This window comes from Thunnus albacares, chromosome 10 (assembly GCF_914725855.1).
Source record: "Thunnus albacares chromosome 10, fThuAlb1.1, whole genome shotgun sequence".
Taxonomy (NCBI): Eukaryota; Metazoa; Chordata; class Actinopteri; order Scombriformes; family Scombridae; genus Thunnus; species Thunnus albacares.
This window is the reverse complement of record NC_058115.1, coordinates 34,550,577-34,575,435: the sequence shown is the minus strand read 5'-3', so window position 1 is coordinate 34,575,435 and position 24,859 is coordinate 34,550,577. Positions and strand designations below refer to the sequence as shown.

The window sequence follows — 24,859 nt, the reverse complement described above, 5'->3', positions numbered from 1 at the left end:
TGGAATAATAATGTGTGTCTGATGTCGGTTTTCCATGAAAAAAGATTAGTTTATTAGTTAAAAATTCTTCAAATGACATCTCATCCTTCATTAAACATCCAGAATGTGTAAATATTTAAATATGTTTAGTTTGCAGAGTTGAACTGCTTCACTGTAAAGTCCATTCTCAGTGTTTGTGCTCCGGAGGCTTCAAGTTTCCACATCACACTTGTGTAAGTCGCATACTGGACCACGATTGGCTCCAAACTGGTTGTGACGTGACTATATTTCGTACATTTTATTAAACATGAAGGACTAAATGTTTCTAAATGTCCTCCACACTGCCAGGAATTAATCCTGGTGGAGAAATACAAAATCCATTTATAAGATATTTAAATAGTAAATTAATAGAATTAAATAGAAACATAGTAGATAGTAAAAAGTATTTGCAGATAGACTTTATTAACATCTTGGATCATAAAGCTGATGATGAGGATTTGTGTTTATCTATAGAAAAAATAGAGGAAATACAAAAGTGACTTGCAATTATACAAAATAATACAAAATAACAATAACGGCTATGATGATAATAATAATACCAAAGTGGAATCAATTTATAGTGAATATTTAAATGAATATTTACACAGAAAATGAAACCAAAAACATAAAACCTCCTTTCAATACAAACTATTTTCAACAAATTCGGATGAATTAACCAAAGGAATAAACAGTGACACCTGCTGGCTTTAATCACACATGACAGCTGAGTGCTGATGATGCACAACTTATTTAGAAACAGTCAATGAACAACAGCTGTCAGACTGAATGTGAGCTAAACACATTAAACTGACACTTTAAACTGAAACTGTCAAATACCTTCAATCTACTATATGAAATTAGATATGAATTAACATGCACACACACAAAAATAAATGGAGAAAACTAACATCAGCTGCTGATCATCATGAACTTTATTCTCTACACAGGAACTAAATAAACACTCCAGAGAAAAACTAAATACTTCCTGTATGTCAGAAACACACAACAGCTCCTGGACTTCTCATCTCTAATGCTGTGTTCACATCATATGGGATGGATGGTAGAGGCGGGAAAGATTCCCATGTTTACAACTCGCCAGCGTTCATGTCACACAACAAATCAAGACAGCTGCATGATTACAAAGTTGGTGGAATGAGGCTCAAAAATACTGTTATTGACAACAATCCAGCATATCCAGTAAATATCAGAGCTTTCAGCTTTTCCACTTCATAATTACCACTTGAATGTTGACCTGAATTCTATTTACAAGTCAGAATCTCATAATTAGCATCATTCCAATATGATATGAACGCAGCATAAAAGCAGCCACACTCCAGCTGCTGAGCCTCAGCCTTCACCATTAGAGGTGTTCATTTAACCAGCCAATAGGAGGCCTGTTGTTCTGACCATCATTTGTCATGTGATCTCTAAATAAGTGAAGGAATCAGGTAACACAGTTACTATGAAACTACTAGAAGAACTACAACTAAACATTGTGAAGATCCCATTCCCATTATCCCATTACAGTTCAAGCCTTTCTAATACACTAACAACAGAAAACAACAACAACTGGACTCAGTTTATCATTTGATTCATTTTACAAACAAACTGTCAATCATGTGGAAACCATGTTTACATTTACAAGCAGTGAGAGATCATGTTGGTACTAAATACCATCAGCTGTGTGTTATCCTGTACAGACTGAACTATCTGGTCAGCAGTGAGAAAGTTTCTCTAACAGGAGGAGACTCTTCCTCCTACAGACCACACAGAGACACTGAGGAACCAGGATTAAACCCAAACCCAGCATACAGAGGCTGAGTGAATGTGGTGTTGAAGGTGTGGAGGTGGATCAGTGTGTCAGAGGAGACTCTGTAGAAGGACAGAGTGCCAGCAGGACAGTCCACATACACTGCTACTCTGTTAGAGACAGAAGAGGAGGAAGAGGAGGAGGAGGAGGAAGAGGAGGAGGAGATGGATGTTTGTCTCTTATTGTGACGGACAGAGTAACCATCATCATTGGAGCAGGTCAGACTCCAGGACTGATCATTCCATCCAAACAAAGAGTCATCACTGTCTCCTTTCCTTCTGATTCCTCTGTAACTCACTGATATACGAACTCTTCCTCTCCACTCGACCTCCCAGTAACAGCGACCAGTCAGATCATTTCTACACAGCAGCTGTCCCCAGTAATCAAATCTGTCTGGATGATCAGGATATGACTGATCCTCCTCCACACCTGTCACCGTCCTGTTGTTGTCAGACAGTTTGAGTCTTCTGTTTGCTGTGTTTAGATCCAGTGTGAGTTGACAGAAATCTGATGGAGAGAACGAGACACAATACAGCTGCAGTTATTGATCTATCATCTGTTTGATGATGACATCATCTTCATCCTCAGTAGGATGTGAATGAGTGATGTCACAGTTTGAAGTTTGCTTTGTTTTGATGAATGAAATGAAAAACACACTTACACTTCCTCAGACCTGGTGTCAAGTATCGGACTCCAGCAGGCTGCAGCCTGAAAGGAGGAGGGGGGTCAGAGCAGCACGTTCTCTTTCAGCATACAAACATGATATTACTGCTGCTCCATTATGGCAAAAACCATAATCACGATTATTTAACACGATTACTCATTGACTTTGGAAACATTGTGCATCTATTTAAAAAAAACAACTTGTCTTTTTAACCGTGGATTTCCTTGAACAATAACAGATGCAGACCAGGGTTAGACGCTAGACTTTTCTGACGGCCAACATGTCCGTTAATATTCCAGAATTCCGGCCATATAGAACAACTAGCGGACATATGTTTAAATAGCCATATAATATCCTACATTTAAACAGCAATAAAGCACAAAAACACTAACTATGATCCAACAAATGTATTTTAGTCAGCAGAATGAACTCTTCACACACTTTGTGAACTGAGCATATAAGCAACAATAATAAAATAAAACTAATATCCTTGCTGTTGGTAATTGAATGCAGCCATGCGGGCAGCCTGCAGCTGCAGCTCCACCACCTCCACCTGCCGCCGTCTCCCTGAGCCGCCTCTCACCGGGGCCCTACGGGGAAAATTAAACCTCCTACTGATCAATTACATGTTATTTAACCGTGGAGCTCCGGGCTGATCCGTTTGTTTCACTGTGTCAGTGCTGGATGTAACGTTACCTGAGAGAAAACCGTCAGACTTTTCAGAGTCATAACAGAGTCTTAACAGTGGAGGCAAAACCAAACTTTTAATAATATAAGTTTATATTTAAGTTGTCTTGGCAACATATCTCATAGGTCTCACAATATTATGACATTTAACTGTTAAATTTAGACACATTCATGCTGTGAGGAAGACTCCGCTCTGTCTGTCTCACTGCACTGGATTTATAACACAAGACAAAACCAGAGCATCATTGTGAAGCAGAATGTGGCAGAATAATCGATTTATCTCGATTATCTTGTTTTCATAATCGTTGGAAGACAAAATAAAACTTGATTAATCGAGCAGCCCTACGACATCACTGATCCTGATCACACTGAGGTGCTTTGCTGTTGCTAGGCAACACAACCGTCAATCACTTGAGTGCAGGTGAGCTACACATGAACAGCAGCTACATTCAGCCAATCAGAAACAGGCGTCTCAAAGTCAAATCATGTTGACAATGACACTTTTTCTGGTAACGCTTTAGATTACAGCCTGAAACGTACAGTGTAATTACTCCGTAGTTATGGTGTAATCTTTTCTACTAACGGTGTACAGAGAGAGAGAGAAGGAGAGAGACATCAACCACTCAGGTCTTTACACCAGGACCACCTCAGCTTCAGGACACATGCACTCAGAAAATTAGACCAAACCAAATTATGATGAAAGAAAAATAAAAACACAGAGATTACTGGACAGAACTAACAAAATCCCAGAACAAAATGGAAACATACGCAACCCTGAACAGAGAGACACTGTGACATCCTACCTGACCACAGCGTCTGATAGAAAACTGAGAAGAACACTGACTAAGCACAGACTGACTGAACACAACCTGGCAGTGGAAGAAGACACAGACAGACCTGCTGCCCAGAGAGGAGACGTTGTGTTCTTACTGTGACCAGAGAGCTGCACTTCTTAACTCACTGCAACCAACATCAAAGTATTACAGACCAATATTTTACAGAAATAATACAAATATTCCCAGAGTTCCTCTATGTAAGTGTCTGGGAGAGACTTCCAGTCCTGCTGGGAGAGAGGGAGGACTGCTGTAGACTGGCAGCAAGATCTGTAGCAGCTGCCATGAGCTCCACAGCTCTGTTAGACCCACATGGATAATAATTCATGTTTATTCATTAATAATTCATTTATTGTATGTTTATATCTTATGTTACTCTTACCTACCTTCCATAGCCCCTATTGTTCTCCATGCTCTCTTGTATTGTTATTGTTTATTTATTTATGTGTTTGCTATGATTGTATAGTTTGTGTAAATATGCTTCAGCAACGTTCAGCAGCGTTTTTATATGTAAAAAACTGGAGGGGCACCAACTACTTCAATAGACAGGCTACATACCAGGAAAACTACAGTACTTGACCTTGATACTGATGTGTTTTTAACATGTTCTGGATCCACAAAACACTTTTAACAACAAAGTGGCTTCTAGCAGGTCTGTACACATATACAGAGGAAGAGAGAGAGACAGAGAGAGTGTTTGTCCCTGCAGGAAGTAGAGCTCATGGAACTGAAGGGGCTGCTGCTCTCCAACCAGACATCCACTGAGTCCACACAGCAGCTCAAAGACCAATACAGCCAGATGAGGAATGAGTTGAAGACCTCCCTGCAGGAGCTGAGAGGAGAGGTCCAGGAGCTGCAGCAGGACAGACAGGCTACAGGGAGAAAACTCACTGCTATGAGAGAGGAACTGCTCCTGAGAGAGCAAACCATCCTCAGCCTGAAGGAGCAGCTGCAGAGTCTCAAACCAACGAGAACCCTCCATCACCACCAACAGCTCCCCTCACTCTGAACCACAGCCCTCTACCTCCACCTCCACCCCGACTGACACCAGGTCATCACAATGACCTGCAGTAACGCCCACCCCCACCCTCTCTACCACAGACTCACAAAGGGAGGCCACTACCAGCAGGCCTAGCAAAACATCTGGAGAGGTAAAGATAACCAGTGATGCTGACATTGTGGTCCTAATAGACTCAAATGGGAAACGTGTTAAAGAGGACCAGCTTTTTCCTGCTCACAAAGTTAATAAATTCTGGTACTCCAGGACTGATAACGCCCTCCAGCTGCTCACTGAGTCCACCTTGGGTCAACCTAGCCACATTATCATCCACACAGGTAGTAATGACCTGAGACTACAGCAGGGGAGGGTAGCAGAGTCTATGAAGAGAGTAGCACAGAGAGCTACACAGAACTTCCCCTCTTCCAAGATCATTATCTCCACCATCCTCCCATGAAGAGACTTCCATCCTGACACCATCCAGAGGATAAACACTGATATCTCCCGTGAACAGTGCTGGAATGTAACGCAGTACAAATACTTCGTTTATGTACTTAAGTACATTTTTCACGTATCTGTACTTTACTTAAGTAAAAAATATAGAGCATACTTTTGACTTTTACTCCATTACATTTTGCAGCTATTATCTGTACTTTCTACTCCAGTACATTTCTAAAATGCACCTCATTACATTTTATGATTGATCAGTCATCAAAATGCCTCGGAGGTTTAAACCAATCAGGTGCTGCTATCCCGGCCTCCAATGACAGCAGGGCGCGCATTTGGAAGCAGCAGTTGTGATTTGGACATTCAATATGGACCCAGAGACTGAGCCCCTTGACTCCAGCCACCCTTGGCCCTATTTGAAGGAAATGTTTAAATATATAAGCTCCAGGAATCAACTGTCTGCCTCAAAGAAAAGAACTACTGGCTTTCAAAAATTCACCTTCAAATCTAAAGAAACACATTGAGGTGAGCAGAGCTCTTGCTATGCTAAGTTATTTTCTCAGGCTTATACATGCTAGCCAAGGTCATATTAGTTTAGTTCACTGACATCATGTTATGAATGCTCTAATCTAGTGAAGTACATGTTAATATACAGCAGTCGCCAGAAAAGACAACGGTGCTTTCATTATTTAGCTAACTTCCATGGGAAGGTAAGGCGGTAAGTTAGGTTAGCTTGTCACACATGCTAGCTGGACGTCATTTACAATGTAATATAGGGTCTCGCTTTTCTAGGTTGTGAAATTAGTATTAATGGACAAGTTTGCACTTGCACATAGACCTGCCTAGATAGTGCAGGTCAAATTAGTCTTGTCTTTGCAGATAATTGAACATGTTCAGTGGAGTCTGGTTAAACTTTCTCTGATTTAACAGAAACAATCTGACCCTTTAACAGCAGCTCTGTCTCTATATAAATCCTTCATAATGTTGTCACACACTTATAACAACAATCTGAACCTGTCGGTGGTAAAAACAAACACTTTAGTGAACGTAATATACCGCAGGCATAAGCTCTTTGTTTTACATAAGCCGTGTAGCGGTCACGATTACAAGGTTCACGTTTAATATGGATCGGTTCCAAGAGTGCTGGTGGGGGGGCTGTGAGTTTACAGACCAGCACTGTCCAGTCAGTTAATGTGAAACACTGCTGTGTATTTTCTTCTGAGCTCTTTAGCAGAGAAAGTTGTGGTCAGTCTGAGCCCACAACGTTAAACATCACTCCTCTCCTTCGTTGGTTTTCCAGACAGACTGAAAGCCACACCGCCATCTACTGTCTGTATCGGAGTATATAACACCAGAATTTAACCAGATTTGAAGATATAACCGTCTTCTTTATTGGTTCTGCCTAATGATATTAGAAAATGTTTTATTTGAGGTTCATAACAGTACATTGTACTAACCAGTTGTTGGCTCATTAGTTTGTTATTCACATGCACTAAAATTCACCAGAATGCAGGAAATCAAGTCTTTGTAAATAATATTTTCCTGGTGGGGACCCTCAGACCCCCCACTTAAAAAGTGACTTGACTGGGGCTATATTTCACGCTTTATTTCCCAGCCTGAATGATTTTCCCAGTCCGGCCCTGCTGCATACCCTGTACTTACCCTGTTATTACATGTAACAAGGGGGGAACTATCAGTGCTTTAGATGACAGCCTGCACACCCTGTAATTACTCTGTAACTAAATGTAACAAGGGGGGAACAACCGACATAACTTACTCTGTAACTACAGAAGACAATGTGAAAACAGCTTTACTTGCCTCAGAACATGGCAGAACAAACTAAATTAACTACACAGTTTGCAATCAGAAGAGTATATGAACCATACATATGCGTTCTGATTCATACCTCATGTTTTATCTTTAGCCATATTTATATTAGCTGTAGTTATATATTTATTTCGTGGGATGAAAGGAGACCATGCACAGAGCTGAAGAAAGGATAAGCTTGCACCTTGAGGACTCCAAATGCTGGACGAAAACAACTGCCAGGGAGAAAACTTTCAACATTTTAATGACTTCAACATGTGTTTACACACAAGTGAGTGACATCTTTGGTGGGTGAATTCTGTCCGCCAATGGTAGGCAGAGCCAAGATGCCATAAACGAGCATCAAGTGATGAAGTTTGCTGGTGAGGTGAATGACAGCTGAGAGAGTCTTCAGAGGCCGACAGCATCCATGAAAATACACTGTCCCCTGGACCTTTGTTCTGAAGTAAACCCACAAATTCACCCTGTAGTTATTTTAAGTATCCCAAAATGAAAAAGGAGCAATGTGTTTTGGCTGTTTTATTGGTAATAAGGTCATTTTGAAATAAAATCACATCAGATTTATTAAGTGCTGAAGAAGTCATCACTCCATCTTCCCTGAATGTCCAGATTTTTGTTCAGTTTTATGGTCATACTGTACCCTGTAATAACATAACAGGTACCTAATAGTTAAATAATAACGAGTATTAATTCTCTCTAAATTCTTCCCAAATTTCCAGATTATTGCTCAGTACGTCGCACATACTCTGTAATAATAGAATAGGTACCTGGTAATTCAAGAACAACAAGAATGCAGCAGAGATCATATAATGTGCTGTAGGTAGTTTGCTTGTTGAAGTTACAGTGAGCTGTCTAGACTCACTAATTCATTTGGAATTGATCCTGTCTTTAATTGAGTGAATGTTCAGTCACCTGTTGATGTTGTGTGATTAGTGAATGAGTGTGCAGGAGGTGTGGCTGCTTGCTTATGAAAATTTCTTCAGTTGATTTTTAAGCTGAGTCGTATATTGAGTAATAAGCTTAAAGTAACTAGAATAACAAGTGTTGACATGTCAGCTTTGTAGATTATGTTTTGTATGTCCTGCATATAAATATGAGTGTGTAAGTCATGTATTTGATACATGCATTAATAATTTCTGATGTGAACCTACACTTTTAGATCTGTGAATGTTTTTAGTGTTCATTCTCTCTAGTATTCAGCACTGATCTGTTCCTGCATCACATTATAAGCTTTGTGGTACTTTATATATTTCTGTATACTAAGAAAATACACAAGAAACACATGTAAATCATGTGATATGTTGTCTGTTTTTGATGAGAACATAAATCTCTTGTCACAATAGAACAATACTATAAATTTGAATTTCACTTTGTGGGTAAAATGACACATTCAGAACCACTCCATGGCTAAAATGAGCTTCTTTGTTTAGAAACAATATGTATATGCTAAATGTGTTTAAAGAAGCATCCTTTTCACAACTCAGGGGTTTTTCTTTTTGAAAGCAAATTGTTTTATTGCCATATAAAATTGCCCCCCACCCCTCTGATTTCATTGGGTGGGGGGCAATGATATAGTATGATGCAGTTTGTTGTAAGATTCCATGTTGATTTTCCTCCTGTCCTCTGCATTTTTTGAGTCACCAGCCACCAGTGATAAATATATATTGGTAGCTACTGTACTGGTACATCGTTAGTACAAAAGATTACACCTAGCTATGGAGTAATTACACTGTACGTTGCGGGCTGTAATCTAAAGCATTTCCCTCTTTCTTTTCAGACTCAGCAGTTTGTAGTCTGGACAGATGCCGGGACTGTTTAAACTGATTCACACTAACAAACCTGTCCACCTGTCTGTCCATACCTGAGAGTGTCCAGTCTCCAGTGTGGATACTCCAGTCCAGCAGACAGCAGCTTCTCTCCTGAAGCTCCTGGATGATTGTAGCTCAAGTCAAGCTCTGTCAGATGGGAGGGGTTGGAGCTCAGAGCTGAGGCCAGAGAAGCACAGCCTTCCTCTGTGATCAGACATCCTGACAGACTGCAGACACAAAATGACACACGTCACATGATCTGAGATCATGTGTTTATTACTGTCATCACCAATGTGTTTCTGTGATCTTTAGAGTTAAACTTAACACTTTCAGTCACTACTTTTCGATTCAAATGGCTAACCACTGTAACACTTTTATTGTGAAGTTGTTCCAGCTTCCTGTAACCTTAGTGAACATGATGTTAGGGACTGCTACCTTGTCACTGCATAAAAATAGGTCTAAATAAAAGAATAGTAAAAGAAGAAACAACCACAGTGAGCTGACTAGATGAAGAGCTGCAGGTGACAGATGCTCACAGTTGAATACAGGACAATCCCAACTAATATGGCATATAAGGACTGAATGTTGTGGAAAAACAGTAAGGAAATATTTCTGACTCTATTCGGTTTCAGGAATCATCCAGAGTTTGAAGTTTGTTTGAAACAAAACATGAATTAATTGGTGGTTAACCACAGCTAGGATGCGCTGTTATATCACCATGGTGAGTAAAAATCACTATCATTCCAGCACAGATAATGTTCTGAAATTAAAAGAAACTATAACTATTAAAAGTCTGTTCACTGAATTACTGTCTCTGTGTGTTTTACTTTAGGCCAGTTACAAAGTTCTTCATTCAGTTTTTGGATCTTAAAACTCCTCTCTGGTATTTCAACAGCAACAGCAGAGACAGAACAAAACTAATAAAAATATATAAAAAGAAAGTTATTCACAAACTATAAACACATAACTGGTTTGAAAATAACTTGAATAGAGAAAAGCCCAGGTTTTTATCTCCTCATATACATTACAGTTTAAATGGTGATCAGTTGAACAGATTGTTAAATCCTGACCTGAGAGTTTCCAGTGTACAGTGTGGACTCTCCAGTCCGGCAGACAGTAGCTTCACTCCTGAATCCTGAAAGTTGTTGTTACTCATCACCAGCTCTCTCAGACTACAGGACTGGGAGCTGAGAACTGAGGACAGAGCTGCACAGCTTCTCTCTGAGAGGTTACAGTCAGTCAGTCTGAAGAGACAATAATAAACAAGAAGACAAATAACATTTGTGTTGAAATAGGTCTAAACTCTGATGATATGTAATCTCTTCAAAGAACTGGCTATGATCTTTGGTGATCTGTTTTAAACCAGCCAGAGATGTGACAGTTAATAATCAATTAATCAGGATAAAAAGTAATTCAGTAACATAAATCACATGGTATCAAAACATGACAAGCTTCTTCATGTTAATCAAAGATGTTATGTTTGTGCTGGACAGTACATGAAGCTGAAGTAGAGAAACATATGTCAGATTTTCTACACAGTAATATTTAAAATATTGATGAAGAGGAGATTCAGAAATACTGACATGAGAGACGTTGAATAAACTGTACGGTATTTATAGTTATCAGTTGAGACAAACATGATCTGACCTGAGAGTTTCCAGTGTACAGTGTGGACTCGCCAATCCAGCAGATAGGAGCTTCACTCCTGAACCCTGAAAGTTGTTGTTACTCAAGTCAAGCTCTCTCAGACTACAGGACTGGGAGCTCAGAACTGAGGACAGAGCTGCACAGCCTCTCTCTGAAAGGTTACAGCCACTCAGTCTGAAGAGACAACAATAAACAATTGGAAAAAATATTTAATGAAACATTTATATTTCTCTCCTCTTTGAATATCTTTTCAATAAATGAATGAATAAATAACTGTCTGTGTACTTACAGAGCTTTGTTGGAGGCTTTCACCACTGGCATCAGCCTCAGAAGAGCATCCTCTGAAGCAGTGTATTTCTTCAGGTCAAACACATCCAGATCTTTTTCTGATGACAGTAAGATGAAGGCCAGAGCTGACCACTGAGCAGGAGACAGTTTATCTGTGGAGAGACTTCCTGAACTCAGATACTGTTGGATCTCCTCCACTAGAGAACGATCATTTAGTTCATTCAGACAGTGGAACAGATTGATGCTTCTCTCTGTAGACAGATTCTCACTGATCTTCATCTTGATGTACTCGACTGTTTCCTGATTGGTCTGTGAGTTACTTCCTGTCTGTGTCAGCAGACCTTGGAGGATATTCTGATTGTTCTGCAATGAAAAACCCAGGAGGAAGCGGAGGAACAAGTCCAGGTGTCCATTTGGACTCTGCAAGGCCTCGTCCACAGCACTCTGGTAGAAGTGTGTCTCTGCAGATTTGTCTTTTCTTGTTTCAAACTTCTGGGATGTTGTTTGTTTTTTTAACAGCAGATTGACTCCAGACTTGATGAATGTCAGATGGACATGAAGAGCAGCCAGAAACTCCTGAACACTCAGATGGATGAAGCAGAACATCGTGTCCTGGTACAGCCCTCTCTCCTCTTTAAAGACCTGTGTGAACATTCCTGAGTACACTGAGGCTGCTTTAATATCAATGCCACACTCTGTCAGGTCTGATTCATAGAAGATCAGGTTGCCTTTCTGCAGCTGCTCAAAAGCCAGTTTTCCCAGAGACTCAATCATCTCCCTGCTCTTTGGACTCCACTGTGGATCTGTCTCACGTCCTCCATCGTACTTGACCTTCTTCAGTTTGGACTGAACCACCAGGAAGTGGATGTACATCTCAGTCAGGGTCTTGGGCAGCTCTCCTCCCCCTCTGCTTTTCAACACATCCTCCAGAACTGTAGCAGTGATCCAGCAGAAGACTGGCATGTGGCACATGATGTGGAGGCTTTGTGATCTCTTGATGTAGGAGACAATGCTGCTGGCCCTCTCCTCATCTCTGAATTTCTTCTTGAAGTACTCCTCCTTCTGTGGGTCAGTGAACCCTCTGACCTCTGTCACCATGCCGACACACTCAGGAGGGATCTGATTGGCTGCTGCAGGCCGTGTGGTTATCCAGAGGTGAGCAGAGGGAAGCAGTTTCCCCCTGATGAGGTTTGTCAGCAGCACATCTACTGAGGTGGACACTGTGACATCAGTCAGGATCTCATTGTTGTGGAAGTCCAGAGGAAGTCGACACTCATCCAGACCGTCAAAGATGAACACAACCTGGAACTCTTCAAACCTGCAGATTCCTGCTTCTTTGGTTTCAGTAAAGAAGTGATGAACAAGTTCCACCAAGCTGTACTTTTTCTCTTTCAGCACATTAAGCTCTCTGAAAGTGAATGGAAATGTGAAGTGTATGTCCTGGTTGGCTTTGTCTTCAGCCCAGTCCAGAGTGAACTTCTGTGTTAAGACTGTTTTCCCAATGCCAGCCACTCCCTTTGTCATCACTGTTCTGATTGGTTCATCTCTCCCAGGTAAGGCTTTAAAGATGTCTTCTTGTCTAATGGTTGTTTCTGGTCTGTCTGTTTTCCTGGATGTTGTTTCAATCTGTATGACCTCATGTTCATCATTGACATCTGCAGTCCCTCCCTCTGTGATGTAGAGCTCTGTGTAGATCTGATTCAGAGAGGTTGGGTTTCCTGCTTTAGCGATCCCCTCAAACACACACTGGAACTTCTTCTTCAGGTTAGACTTGAGTTTATGATTAAACATATCAGGAGATTCTGTATGAACAAACAGGAAACAGAATCAATGAATAAATTAGTATTAGTAAATATTTCAAAAGACTATAAAAATATTTTCCTCCATCATTAATGTCTCATTTAGTCAGCATGTTAAATTTTTATATAAATCCTCTTACTGTTCTGCAGACGGTCAGCCAGCTCCTCCTGCTTCATTCTCCTCAGGAAGTGCAGTGTGATCTTATGAAATGCCTCTCTGCTGCTCCTCCTCTGCTCTTCCTCCTCACTGTCCAACACCGCCTCACCCTCCCTCTGACTCTCTAAGCATTCTGGGTAATCTGAACTCAGAACCTTCTGCATCTTCTTCAGCTCGTTCTTCACAAAAATGACGATGTTCTCCTCCAGGTGCTGGAACAGAATACTATATGAATGACACAATCAAACTGAAATCATGAAGCAAACATCAGATCCATGTAGGACAGACTGACAATCCACTGGTCTACAAAGTGCAGCATGGAGATGGTTGTGAACAGAATAGATGTAAAATTAGTTGTTGTACTTGTACAGACCATAAATATGGAGTCCAGGTGTGGTTGATGCTGCTGGGCAGACTGACCACTGGGAACCTCTGAGCTCTCCTGGTCCACTCTGTGGAGGAATCATGAAGAATGAGCTCACATTATGTCTGTCCACACAGAGACAAACACAAGCTAAAGGTCCATCAAGTGATATTTGGATGTGAACAGAGAATCAGATGACTCCCTGTAGTGGTAAAGCTTTACTAGTCCTGCTGATCCCACTGAGAATCAACTGCTCAGTCTGTTTGTAGCTTTCAGCTCAGTGTTTTGCTTCATCAGTCAGTTTGGTTTAGTCCCAACAGCTCTGAACAACCCTCCATACAGCTCTCCCTCCCTCACTGTACACCGCTGAAGTGCCCTGGAGCAAGGCAGCTATAACCTCCAGCTGCTCCAGTGGAAGTGCTCAGTGTCTGCTTGTATCAGACGGGTTGAACTGGGCAGCTCCCAGTATGAAAATGACATTCAAGTGTGTGTAAATGAAAAAGTAGGCAGGTGTCATGTCTGAGGTTTTTGAATGTCTTGTGTTTGAGCAGGTTGAGGAGTATTTAGTCAGACACAGTTTGTTGTATGAGCTTCAGTCTGGTTTTACAGCAGCAGACTCTACTGACACCTGTCTGATTCATTTGTTTGATTTTATTAGTCAAAACCTTGATGAAGGAAATTATGCTGACTTGTAGAAAGCCGTTGACTGTGAATCATTCTGTACTGTTGTCAAAGTTACAGTGTATGGTGTTTGGACATACTGCTGTAAAATGGTTTATTTCTTATATTACAGGAAGAACTCAAGTCTGTGATGTTGAAGTGGTTCTATCAGAACCTCAGGATATTACATGTGTGGTGCTGCATGGTTCTATTTTAAGGCCTCTTATTTCTTATGTAAATAAATGATACGACAGCTGCTGTGACATGCATGCTGCTGCTGTATGCTGATGATTCTACATTACTGGTATCTGGGAATGATGTCAGTGAAATTCACAACTCTTAGTAATGAATCAGAAAGTATGAGAGAGTGGCTCATAGATAACAAGCTTTCAATACATTTGGGTTAAACCGAGTCAATCCTGTATGGAACAAAGACGTCAAGAACAAATACATTGAAAATCTTTTGTAATGGAACTGAAATTTTATTATATTATGTCTAATACTTAGGAATAATATTGGGCCAGTCACTGTCCTGTGAATCTGTTGTTGATAAAATATTATCTAAGAGTGGCAGCAAACTTCAGTTCCTGTTTTACAGACTAAGGCTCTTTTTAACTTTTCTGTTAAGAAACTTGTCATGTCCCCATTGGTACAGCGTCAGTTTGATTCTGCCTGTTCTGATTGGTTCAGTGGTTTGACATTTAAATTTAGGAACAAACTGCAGGTGATGCAAAAATAATATTATTCAGTATTTATTAGATGTATCCTCTTTAACTCATGTTGGTGATGAATTCAGAAGTGTAGGACTGCTGCCAGTACAGCTCAGAGTAGAACAACAGAAGCTGCATCATATGTTCAACATTATCAATGGGTTTGCTCCTCAATACTTCACAGATAACAATGGAACATAGTCAGCATGGCTATAACACCAGGGCCAGTGTGTGTTCATATAAAGTCCCTCCAGTGAATAATGTAGCCAGAAGTTCCTTTTTTTAAGCTGCTGCCGTGTTGTGGAACAGCCTCCTGTTACACATCCAGCTGTTAAAAATGAGAGGAACTTATAGAAGTCAGGTCAGGACTTATTTATGGAACATGGTCACAGGTTTATACTGAAATCTGCAATTCCATTTTTACGTCAGCCATCAAATCGCCCTTGTTGTACTTTTTTACGATGTGGATGTTTATTATTTTATTTAATTTTTGGTGGTTTATGTTGGAAATGAGTGTTTTCACTTTAACATGTTTTTTTATGTCTGTAATATATAAATAAATCATATCATGTCACTTATCATATGAACAACTGAGTTCAACACCATGAATGTCTTCCAGGAGAGACTGTCTGAACATGTGATCTGTTATCTCCATATTTAAATGATTATCACGTCTCCTCCCTCTCTATGACGGCCGGCTTTTCACTGACGTGGTCGGACAACACGTCACACAAACCAGTTCTTTTCTAGCATAACGCGATGTTTACTGTCAGTTACAGCTTACATCTGATCAGCAGATGGACGTCCTCCTTTAAAATTAATCAAATGTCCCTTCGACCGGTCGCTCTTAAAGGACAGACAGCTGGGTTCAGGTCCAGGAGAGTCTGGTCTCTGCTGTTGGATCCTGAAACAACAACAGCTCTGATAAATGTGCATGTTGGATAGAAATGAAAAGTCTGTTCAGTCTTTGCAGCTTTACATTCTGACCTTCCATCAGCAGGTTGTCCAGATTTAAAATATATTCCTTTATCCATGGACCAGTCACTCTTCATGGAAACACAGCTGTGTCCAGGTCCAGGTCCAGGTCCAGGTCCAGGTCCAGGTCCAGGTCCAGCAGAGTCTGGTCTGTGCTTCTTCTTTGTTCTTCAACACAACACACACAGAGCTTTGAGTGTGAATAATGATGGTGGAGTGATGTGAGTGGAGAACAGTGATGGACAGTTAGAGATCCTCATCTCACCTCTGAGCTTTGGTCTGGCTGTCATGTTCCCCACACAGAGAGCTTTTAGAGGGAGGGATTCCCTCCTCTCTGTCCTCACACTGATCCATAGCAGAGAAACACCTTCACACAAACACAACAACAAGCTCATTCATTACAACAAGCTGCACATCACACCAGCACTGCAGTTACAACGGCATCATTCTTGATTCAACCACCAGATGGCATCAAAGTAAGACATTATTCTTCATTTCCACTGAGGTTTAATGTTTAATGTTTTACTTTCAGAAGGTTCCAGTTCTCTGTTGGCTTTTCATTTACCACTATAGAGCACATTTAATGGAGATGAGCTGCTGGTGGAGTCAGCTGTGAGGCAGAAGAAATAAAAATACTCACCAGGTGAATTCAGATCCACATCCAGTCACAGAGTCTTTGTAGCTTCACCTGCAGAGGAAACACAGAGAGAGAAACTGCTGCTGATTCTCCTTCATCAGTCCTTCATCATCAGTCTGAGGACTCTGGTTTTCTATGGAGTCATTTGTACTTCTTGCTGTTTTAATTAGAGATTGTACTGAATGATACTTCATTTATTTACTTTGAATTTAGACTTTTACAGATTGTAAGGATCGAAGGGCAGACGTTTCCATGATTAATGGTTAAATTTATGGAACATTGAACATTGATGTTGCACATTACCAATATCATCTACAGTAAATATTAAAACAGGCAGAGTAAGAGAGTACAAACTGTCTGACTCAATGATGTGACATTGATTTTATATTAATATAGTATAAAGATACTGAATGAAGGTTTGGCAGCAACATAAACTTTAATTTCTATTGCTGCAGCTCTTAGCTTGGTTAAAATACCGAATATGATCAATGAAAAGATGTTTTCAACAGTTTGTCTGTGATATAGTTTAGAGAGATTTCGGAATATATTATTTTGACTTTTTATTAGCTGTTAATCACTAACCATACCCCCTGTGAAACAAAGTCTCCCTCTCTACCAGCATGATACTGGTTATTAAAACATGCACCAGTTTAAAGGTGACTGAATGGGGCGACCCTTCATACTGACACTAAACTTCTCTGACAATGAATAAAATGTTTTACACAAACAAACTCAAGACTGTTTGAAACCGTTTGAGTTCGTTTGATGTCAAACTGTCAGAACATAATCACATGACTGTGTTTAAGTGCAGTTAGTGACGTGTTGAAAGCTGATAAAATGTGTATCTGTCAGGTTGGTGAGCTGTTGTTGACTTGCTAGCTAGTGACAGTGTTCCTAATATAACTGCAGCACATTTTACTGTTAAATGAACAATAAATTCACTGCAGAACATCTATTAAAACATGGTTTACTTTTACTGCTCAACATTAAACACAACTAAACAGCATATTATTAATAATCTATTTCATTCATTTATGAAAAGCAGCAGCATCATACATTGAGCCTTTAACACTCAGTGTCAGCTGTGTATTTATTTGAGTCTCATTTATTATTATTGATGCACATATTACATGTTATATGCAGGTAATTTTTCAGAGTAACAACAGACAGTGAAAGGTTGACTGTTGGAATTAGTGTTAAAATAGTGCAGACGTGGAACAATGTGTGGCACAGGGGTAACATTCATTAAGACCTGCATTATTGTCTCTGATGCTGTGAAATACACCCAGTGATGGAGGAAACTCAACTGCAGTCAAATACAACAGTTGTTGAAACAAGTAGATTGAAGGTCATTTGTTAGGTTTGTGATGTCACTATTCTTCAGCCAGCACATGGTCTCAGTTGGGTGTTGTGTGTTAGCAGTGACCCACGCTGACACAGTTCTATAGCAGCTAGTTTAACTGACATGCTAACATCCAGCATTTCATTCAAACTGAGCAGAGCAAACTCTGACAGGCATCTTTTATTCCCTTTGAGTCATTTTTTACTGTTGGGTTAACTGTTATGTGTTTTGCTCTTTTTACTTTTAATCTTGTATCTGTCTACTATATTAACTACTGACAAACACCTTTGTTATCACTCTTGTTTATTGTATCTCATCTTTTTCGGATTTATAATATTATTGGATTTGTTTGATACTGTTTTCACATTTTTCCTCCATTAAAGCTCCAAAGGCAAACTGCTGTCTTCAACCTTTACTGGAAGTGTGTTGTGTAACTAAACACTTAGTGAGGACAGAAGAACAGTTAAAAGAAAGAGAACAGCAGCTTCTCTCACACACTTGGCTTCCTGGAAATCACAGACCACCTCTCATGTGACTGATCAGATCATAAATAGTCCAAAAAGGCTGAATTTTGACTAATGAAGCTTTTCCAGAGTTTCCTCTGATGTTTCTGTTGTCTAAACAGCAACTTGTTAGCAAAGCTAATTAGAGTCAAAGAGGATTAACGAGGTTTCAAACCTTCCACCAGTATTCAACAAAGCAACATAATAAATCACTACTAGCACCATCTCTACTGGTGTCACATCATTTTAACCCCCGCTGACACAAACATGATGAAACCTGTTGCTTACGTTACCTTTAGATGCTGAAAATCATTTTCATCAAGCTGATGAGTGAAGGTGAAATTAATCAGCAGCTTCAACCAGGAAACCAAACATAGGAAGAACAAACTTGTAACTCACAGCAGGAAGATTTCAAATGTCAGTTGATTCACAAACAGTCTCAACTCTGAATTCATCTTTAACCAGAAGTGACTTTAAAGAAATATGATCCCAGTACAGCGCTGACCTTTGGAATAAAGAACCTGGAACAGCTAAAGTCAAACATTGACAGACTGTATAAATCCTCATCACATAGATTTAGTCTTCTAGCCAAACTCAGGGCAGAACAGTGTGCAGAGCCTCGCTGAGCTTCTTGCTGTGAGTGAACTGTAATAACTGAAGGAGACTCAGATGAGCCTTTCGCTGGTTGCAGTCAGAGGACAGTTTAGAGAGACGTTGGTGAGAACATCAACCTGAGACTGTAAAGGTGGGGGGGCTTTGATGGTGCTGGACTCATCCTGAGCACGGCCGCTTTGCTCCCAATGATTTCACTGTATAAACTTGGAATCTGTGTGTAACAGGTCACCTGTTTTCTGTACAGAAAAGCCTTTAAGTTAATAATTCTATCGTAAGATCTCAACACACATCAGGAGGTTTAAATAGTTGATGAAGTTACCGCTGTCTCCCAGTCTGGAGACACTGGTATGGATGCTGCTGCTGTGTGACAGCCACAGCTGTTCATTAAAGTCAGAGGAAAGGAGCTACATTACACATCTATCAGCGTCACACAGAGTCTGAAAGCTCCGGACAGATTTAACCCCTTCCTCCACCACTGCCACACACTCTGTATGTTGTAGATTAAGATATTTTTACCTGTTTTTACTTCTATGTTTGTACTTTTTATGGACTGTAACTCTATTTTTACTCAGCATGTGACCCACATGTGTTCTCTGTGTTTCTTCTTCTTGTAAACAACAAATAAAGTTATTTGAACTTGAAGCTGTCACTAATACAGACAGAGCAGGTTGTTGTTTTTCTCCATAAAGAAGACAAATGTTGGAAGTTATTGATCTGTGAACACTGACTCAGTACTGTCAGCTGTTATTGGACACTTTGAACAGTGACACTAAAATGGAGGAAAACTTCCACCGTGTTGATTTGTGTTGACTGTTAGTAGAGTTCTGAACTACAGATTTCTGCTGTTTCTACTGGAACTAAACTAACAAGATGAACAAAGAGTCATTCAAGAGTCAAACAGTGAAAACTGTCACAATACAAACACAATAAAGTTACAATAAATACCTTTAGACGGAGAAAAGAAGCTGCGACACAACGAGAACATAAAGAGGAACTAAACTCCCAAAAGAAAAAGAGAAGGAAATACCAGAGAGAGAGAGAGAGAGAGAGAGAGAGAGAGAGAGAGAGAGAGAGAGAGAGAGAGAGAGAGAGAGAGAGAGAGAGAGAGAGAGAGAGAGAGAGGATGTGGCGTCTCTGGTGGTACAAACACAAACTGCAGGATGTCAACAGATCAAAAGCTGTTTTTTTAAGTTTTTACATCATTAAATATCAACAGTTATAGATAATTTAGTGCTGATGTTTTTAAATGTTACATCATGTGAGTTCTGAGTAGTTTGCTGTTATTTCCTTATTTTAAAACATTTTAACTCATTTACAGTTTAGTGTCTGAACCTTCAAACAGCACGAAGAAGAAATGAGGACAGAAGAAGAAAATGTGTGAAAGTCAGGTTGGTCCTCACTAAACTTAAAACTCATCTTTGTGCCTTAACCTTCAATTAGTTGCCTTTAATTGAGTCCTTCATGAGCTTGTACTGTGCGACAGGTCGGTTTCTGTCTCAGTGAATTTACTAAGTGTCATCCTGCTGATCAGATTATTGATTATTGTAACTGTCCTGATAAACATTGCATCTCTCTAAGCTTCTGTTTGTTCCACAAACTCATGAACGTCCAAGCTGTGAGCTCCTCTCTCTTCTCTCCTCCTGTCCTCTCACCACATCTCTAAACCATCTCTAGCTGGACCAGAACCCATCCTAGACCTGCTCTGCTTCCCTGCTGTCGCTGCCATTTCTGGAGGTTTTGGATCTGGTTCTCCATCCTGCAGGAGTTCAGCCTCACCGCGTGTCTCTCTCTCTGAATGATGTTTTTATCCTTCTCTCTCCTGTGTGAATAATGTCTTTTCTTGTCTCTTCTCTTGTGTATGTGATGGTGTGATGTGAGTCTCCTCTGTACGCATGTGTAGTTTGTCCTCCTGCCACGTCTCCATGGTGATGACGGTCGCGTGGTTCAGGTCCTATTCTGCTCTGGTGGCACCTGGAAGCTGCTCTTCATCCTCTTCGTATATCACATTCTTCATATATATTATAAATCCAATATAATTTTGTTATCCTGTTCCATTCTGTATTCTGTAATTTGTATTTCTGGTTCTGTTCTGTTCACACAACATCTAATGTATGTCTGTCCATCCTGTTGCTCTTCCTGAAGTTTCTTCCAGTTTTTCACATTAAATGTTTTTAGGGAGTTTTTCCTTATTCGAGGGTCTAAGGACAGGATGTTGTGTTGCTGTACAGACTGTAAAGCCTCCTGAGGCTAATTTGTGATATTGGGTGATATAAATAAAACTGATTTGACTCACAAAGAGACAAACAAGAGAAAAGCAGATTATGAAAGCAAAATATATTTTAATATCATCCTTCATGTACATGAAAGTTTCCAGAACAATCAGGAGAGAAACAGCTTTATAGAATAATGTACAACATATAGATACTGAATATACACACACCATCATCAAACCAGTCTGTCCACTGTTAGATTCATACTGGGACCAGTTAGACTGTGTTATGGGAGGACTGGTGGACACACCTTCTACTTTTCCTCCACATGTCAGAGAGAAGCACTCAACTGTTTCATGATTCACTACATTTTATTTCTCAGAGCTTCAATATGTTGTTGAATGCAGGACTTTTACTTGTAAAGGATTATTTGATGGTAGTTTTACTACTTTTACTAAAGTAAAGGATGCGTTTTATTTCTTCCACCTCTGAACATATAAACTGTGTGAAACTGAAGTGTTGGAGGAACAGAAACATGAGCGTCTGCTGCCACCTGCTGTTCACTCACAGCATCACATCCTGTCAGAGGAGGAGCTGTTTGCTTCACTCACACTTTAAAACATGAAAACAGGAACATTTAGGCTTTAAAAAGAAATGAAGATGTTTGAAATAATCAGATCCAGTGGTGTCACTGAGCCTCAGCAGCTCTCTGTGGATCAATAAACTCCACCAGTGTTCAAATACAGAGACAGTGTTGCTGTGAAGAGAATCACTTATTAAACATATTTATATTTACAACACAATGACAACAAAGTCTTTTAATTCACCATCAGAAATCAAACTGTCTCTTTACAGCGTGTCACCATTAAAACCATTAAAACCAGTTTGTTCTTCCACTCTCACATCAGCAGTTTGACTGAACCACATCATCTATCTTATGTGATGCACATTTACAAAGTTTACACAGTATATCAGATATGTTGTAAAGTTCCTTTGATGTATTTTTAGACTTTGATTATGTATCTCACAGTGTGTCTGTAGAACATGAATCCAATCGATCAATCTGATCAATAAACACCATCAGAACTCATCATTTTTGAGTCGCTCTGACAAAAACCTAAAAAAGTTTTACAGTCGATGTAAAAAATCAAAACGGACTTTAACTGAGGTCAGTTGTGTCGTCACAGACTGTCTGAACTTTAAAGATCCTCCGCACATGTTTTAAGAATATAAAAATACTCTGCTTGGAATAATAATGTGTGTCTGATGTCGGTTTTCCATGAAAAAAGATTAATTTATTAGTTAAAAATTCTTCAAATGACATCTCATCCTTCATTAAACATCCAGAATGTGTAAATATTTAAATATGTTTAGTTTGCAGAGTTGAACTGCTTCACTGTAAAGTCCATTCTCAGTGTTTGTGCTCTGGAGGCTTCAAGTTTCCACATCACACTTGTGTAAGTCGCATACTGGACCACGATTGGCTCCAAACTGGTTGTGACGTCATCATCCTGCAGGTGTTAAACTGAGATTTAAGGTGAGCTCAGAGAAACAGAGAAGAAGAACAACATGACAGTCAAGAAGAAGAACAACATGTTTGAGTGGAGGAGACTTTAATGAACTCAAGTGTTTGATGTTCTGTTGAATCAAATCACGTCATCAGAAGAGAAACATGTTTCACATTAAAGAATAACTTATCAACCCCTGAAACTCTGGTCTTTGCTGCCCTCTGGTGGTTGAACGTCTCACCTTGCTGCAGTGATGCACAGCTGTACTGCAGCTGTTATATTCCACTAAATCAGCCTCGTCTCATCAGAGACGAATAACTGACGAACATCAGAAACACAAATGTGATTTCAGTTTATTACAACCAGTAGAAACTTTGTTTTATTCCAGGTGATAAATCTCTTGTAACATCTGTTCATACGAGTGAAAACGTTTCATGTTTAATTTTCTAAAAGACTTTTATGTTATTTCATGATTTTATGATCTCTACTATAAATATTTCATTATTGTAACTGCAGGTTTTTTACTTTATACTGATAAAACAGAAGAGCAGAACTTTCCACCTCAGCGTGTTTCCAGTAGAAAGCCTTTTGATGATGTCACTGATGATGTCACCGCGTGGGTTGGGGTTGAAGACTATAAGTTTGAGAAGTAAAAGGATCTGAGGTGTGGAGTTCTTCATCTCTGCTGAGGCAGCAGCTGCAGGATACATCAGCTGCTGCTTTATGGAAGCAAATTATTACCATAATCATTTTAATTATATCATCAACTGAATAATAAATGTTGAAATTTAAATACCACTAAAGTTACTGCACCGAAATATTTGACTTTGAAAACAATCTTTCTGAATTTATATAGTTTGAATTTCACTCAATCGTCACTTTCAAAAACTTTATTTTGAGTGTTTTTTATTTTCTTAAATTCAGATTTTTTTTTGCTCCTCAGACCTTAAAATAGATTTATTATATGACCTTCATGTACAGCAGACGTTTGCTTTCCCGACCTGATCATGTGATTGATGTTTTTTAACGTGACTTGATTTGAATTTTTAGATCTGAATTGATTTAAAATAAATATATACTGAAAATAAAGTTTGAAAGTGACTATTGAGAATTTGACAAAGTGAAACATGATGATTTATGTTTAATGTTTTCAAAGTCAAATATTTAGTGGTATTTAAATGTCAATATTTATTATTCAGTTGCTGATATAATTCAAATGATTATGACGATGATTTGCTTCCATGCTACTAGTATAACACATCACAGTCTGTACAGGTGCATCGTGGGTAATGTAGGAACCAGGTTTAATGAGGAAGAAGAGTGTTTGGAATAAAAAAAGACGATATCTCAGGTTCTAAAAGTTTTATAAGTGCAACACTGATCTGTGCATGTGTTCTGTGTTGAGAATTGAACTGTTCTCACCTCATTCACATCACAACACATTTACATTGTGGGTTAAAACTCCAAGTAAAGTCTGCAGAGAAGCAGATTTACAGGAAGCCTCACAGGAAACACTGCAGAGTCTGAAACTAAATACTGACTGTATACAGTAAGTTCTATATTCTAATCATGATAACATTCTGTTCTTGCAATTAGTATATTAGAAATAAACATACTTTACCATTTTATGATACAATATGTGCATCATCTGGTTGATGAGACTGAAAACTGTTCAGAAGTTTTTTGGCGTTAAAAGAATAAAAAGATATTTTACATGTTGGCACAAAGAATCAGTTTTCAGCAGTTTCAGTCTCTGTTGAATCCACAATCCGTCCGTCTGTTCCTCCAATCAGCTTCAACAGCGATGTCTCTTTGTCAAACATGTGAAAGTCCTCAGGTGTGACCTCTCAGCCAATCACAGCGTCCGCTCAGTGCTGCACCGTCCTCTCTTCACTGAAACTTTCCATCTCTCAGTTTTCTTTTATTTACTTTCTACTGTCCAACATTATCCATCAGCTCCGACACCGTTCAGCTCTCCCGCCCTGCTGCAGCTCATGGACAGAGCAAGGCACCGGCAGGGTTGACGGTTTCATTCATTTCATGTTTTTATCAAATGTTTCTGACAACCAGAAAACTCCTGAATCCTCATTTCTATCCTTCAAAAACCTGCAGAGTCTCATACAGCAGGAGTCAGGAGGAAAACTGTTCCCTAAAATGATTCATTCAGCTGCTCAATCTCAAGATTTATTCACTAAATTTAGACGTTTGACCTCCTGAATACGACTTTGTCCTTTGAGGATAAACTTCAGAGTTTTCAGGCAAACAGTGTGAAGTTGTAATTTCTTCATTTAGTCGTTTTCAGGCTGATTATTTGACCCCAAAACAGACCAAACACAACAACTAAAATATTAAA

General features: G+C 39.5%; 1 protein-coding gene and 1 long non-coding RNA gene across 2 annotated transcripts; both read right to left on the bottom strand.

The window, feature by feature from the left end:
- Positions 1-1,730: 1,730 nt before the first annotated feature.
- On the bottom strand, positions 1,731-15,768 carry LOC122990127 (NLR family CARD domain-containing protein 3-like). The gene is made up of 9 exons (XM_044363247.1): positions 15,704-15,768; positions 15,501-15,620; positions 13,356-13,434; positions 12,966-13,194; positions 11,028-12,828; positions 10,739-10,912; positions 9,145-9,318; positions 2,490-2,536; positions 1,731-2,335 (listed from the first exon to the last, which is right to left on the bottom strand). Exons 1-9 carry the CDS (start codon positions 15,766-15,768, stop codon positions 1,776-1,778), a joined length of 3,249 nt encoding a protein of 1,082 aa, XP_044219182.1. The 3' UTR covers positions 1,731-1,775.
- Positions 15,769-16,020: 252 nt separating this feature from the next.
- On the bottom strand, positions 16,021-19,822 carry LOC122990075. The gene is made up of 3 exons (XR_006405246.1): positions 19,734-19,822; positions 16,332-16,379; positions 16,021-16,058 (listed from the first exon to the last, which is right to left on the bottom strand). It is a non-coding gene; the product is annotated as an uncharacterized LOC122990075 (long non-coding RNA).
- Between the last annotated feature and the right edge of the window lie 5,037 nt (positions 19,823-24,859).

What these genes read in the sequence shown, in the direction of transcription:
- LOC122990127 (XM_044363247.1), bottom strand. Translation starts at nt 15,768, where the DNA reads ATGAAGAGTGACTGGTCCATGGATAAAGGAATATATTTTAAATCTGGA. An exon ending in ACCTGGACTCCATATTTATG is followed by an intron (nt 13,195 to 13,355) that starts GTCTGTACAAGT and finishes ATTCTGTTCCAG; the next exon opens with CACCTGGAGGAGAACATCGT. An exon ending in TGGAGACTGGACACTCTCAG is followed by an intron (nt 2,537 to 9,144) that starts GTATGGACAGAC and finishes TCCTCCTTTCAG; the next exon opens with GCTGCAGCCTGCTGGAGTCC.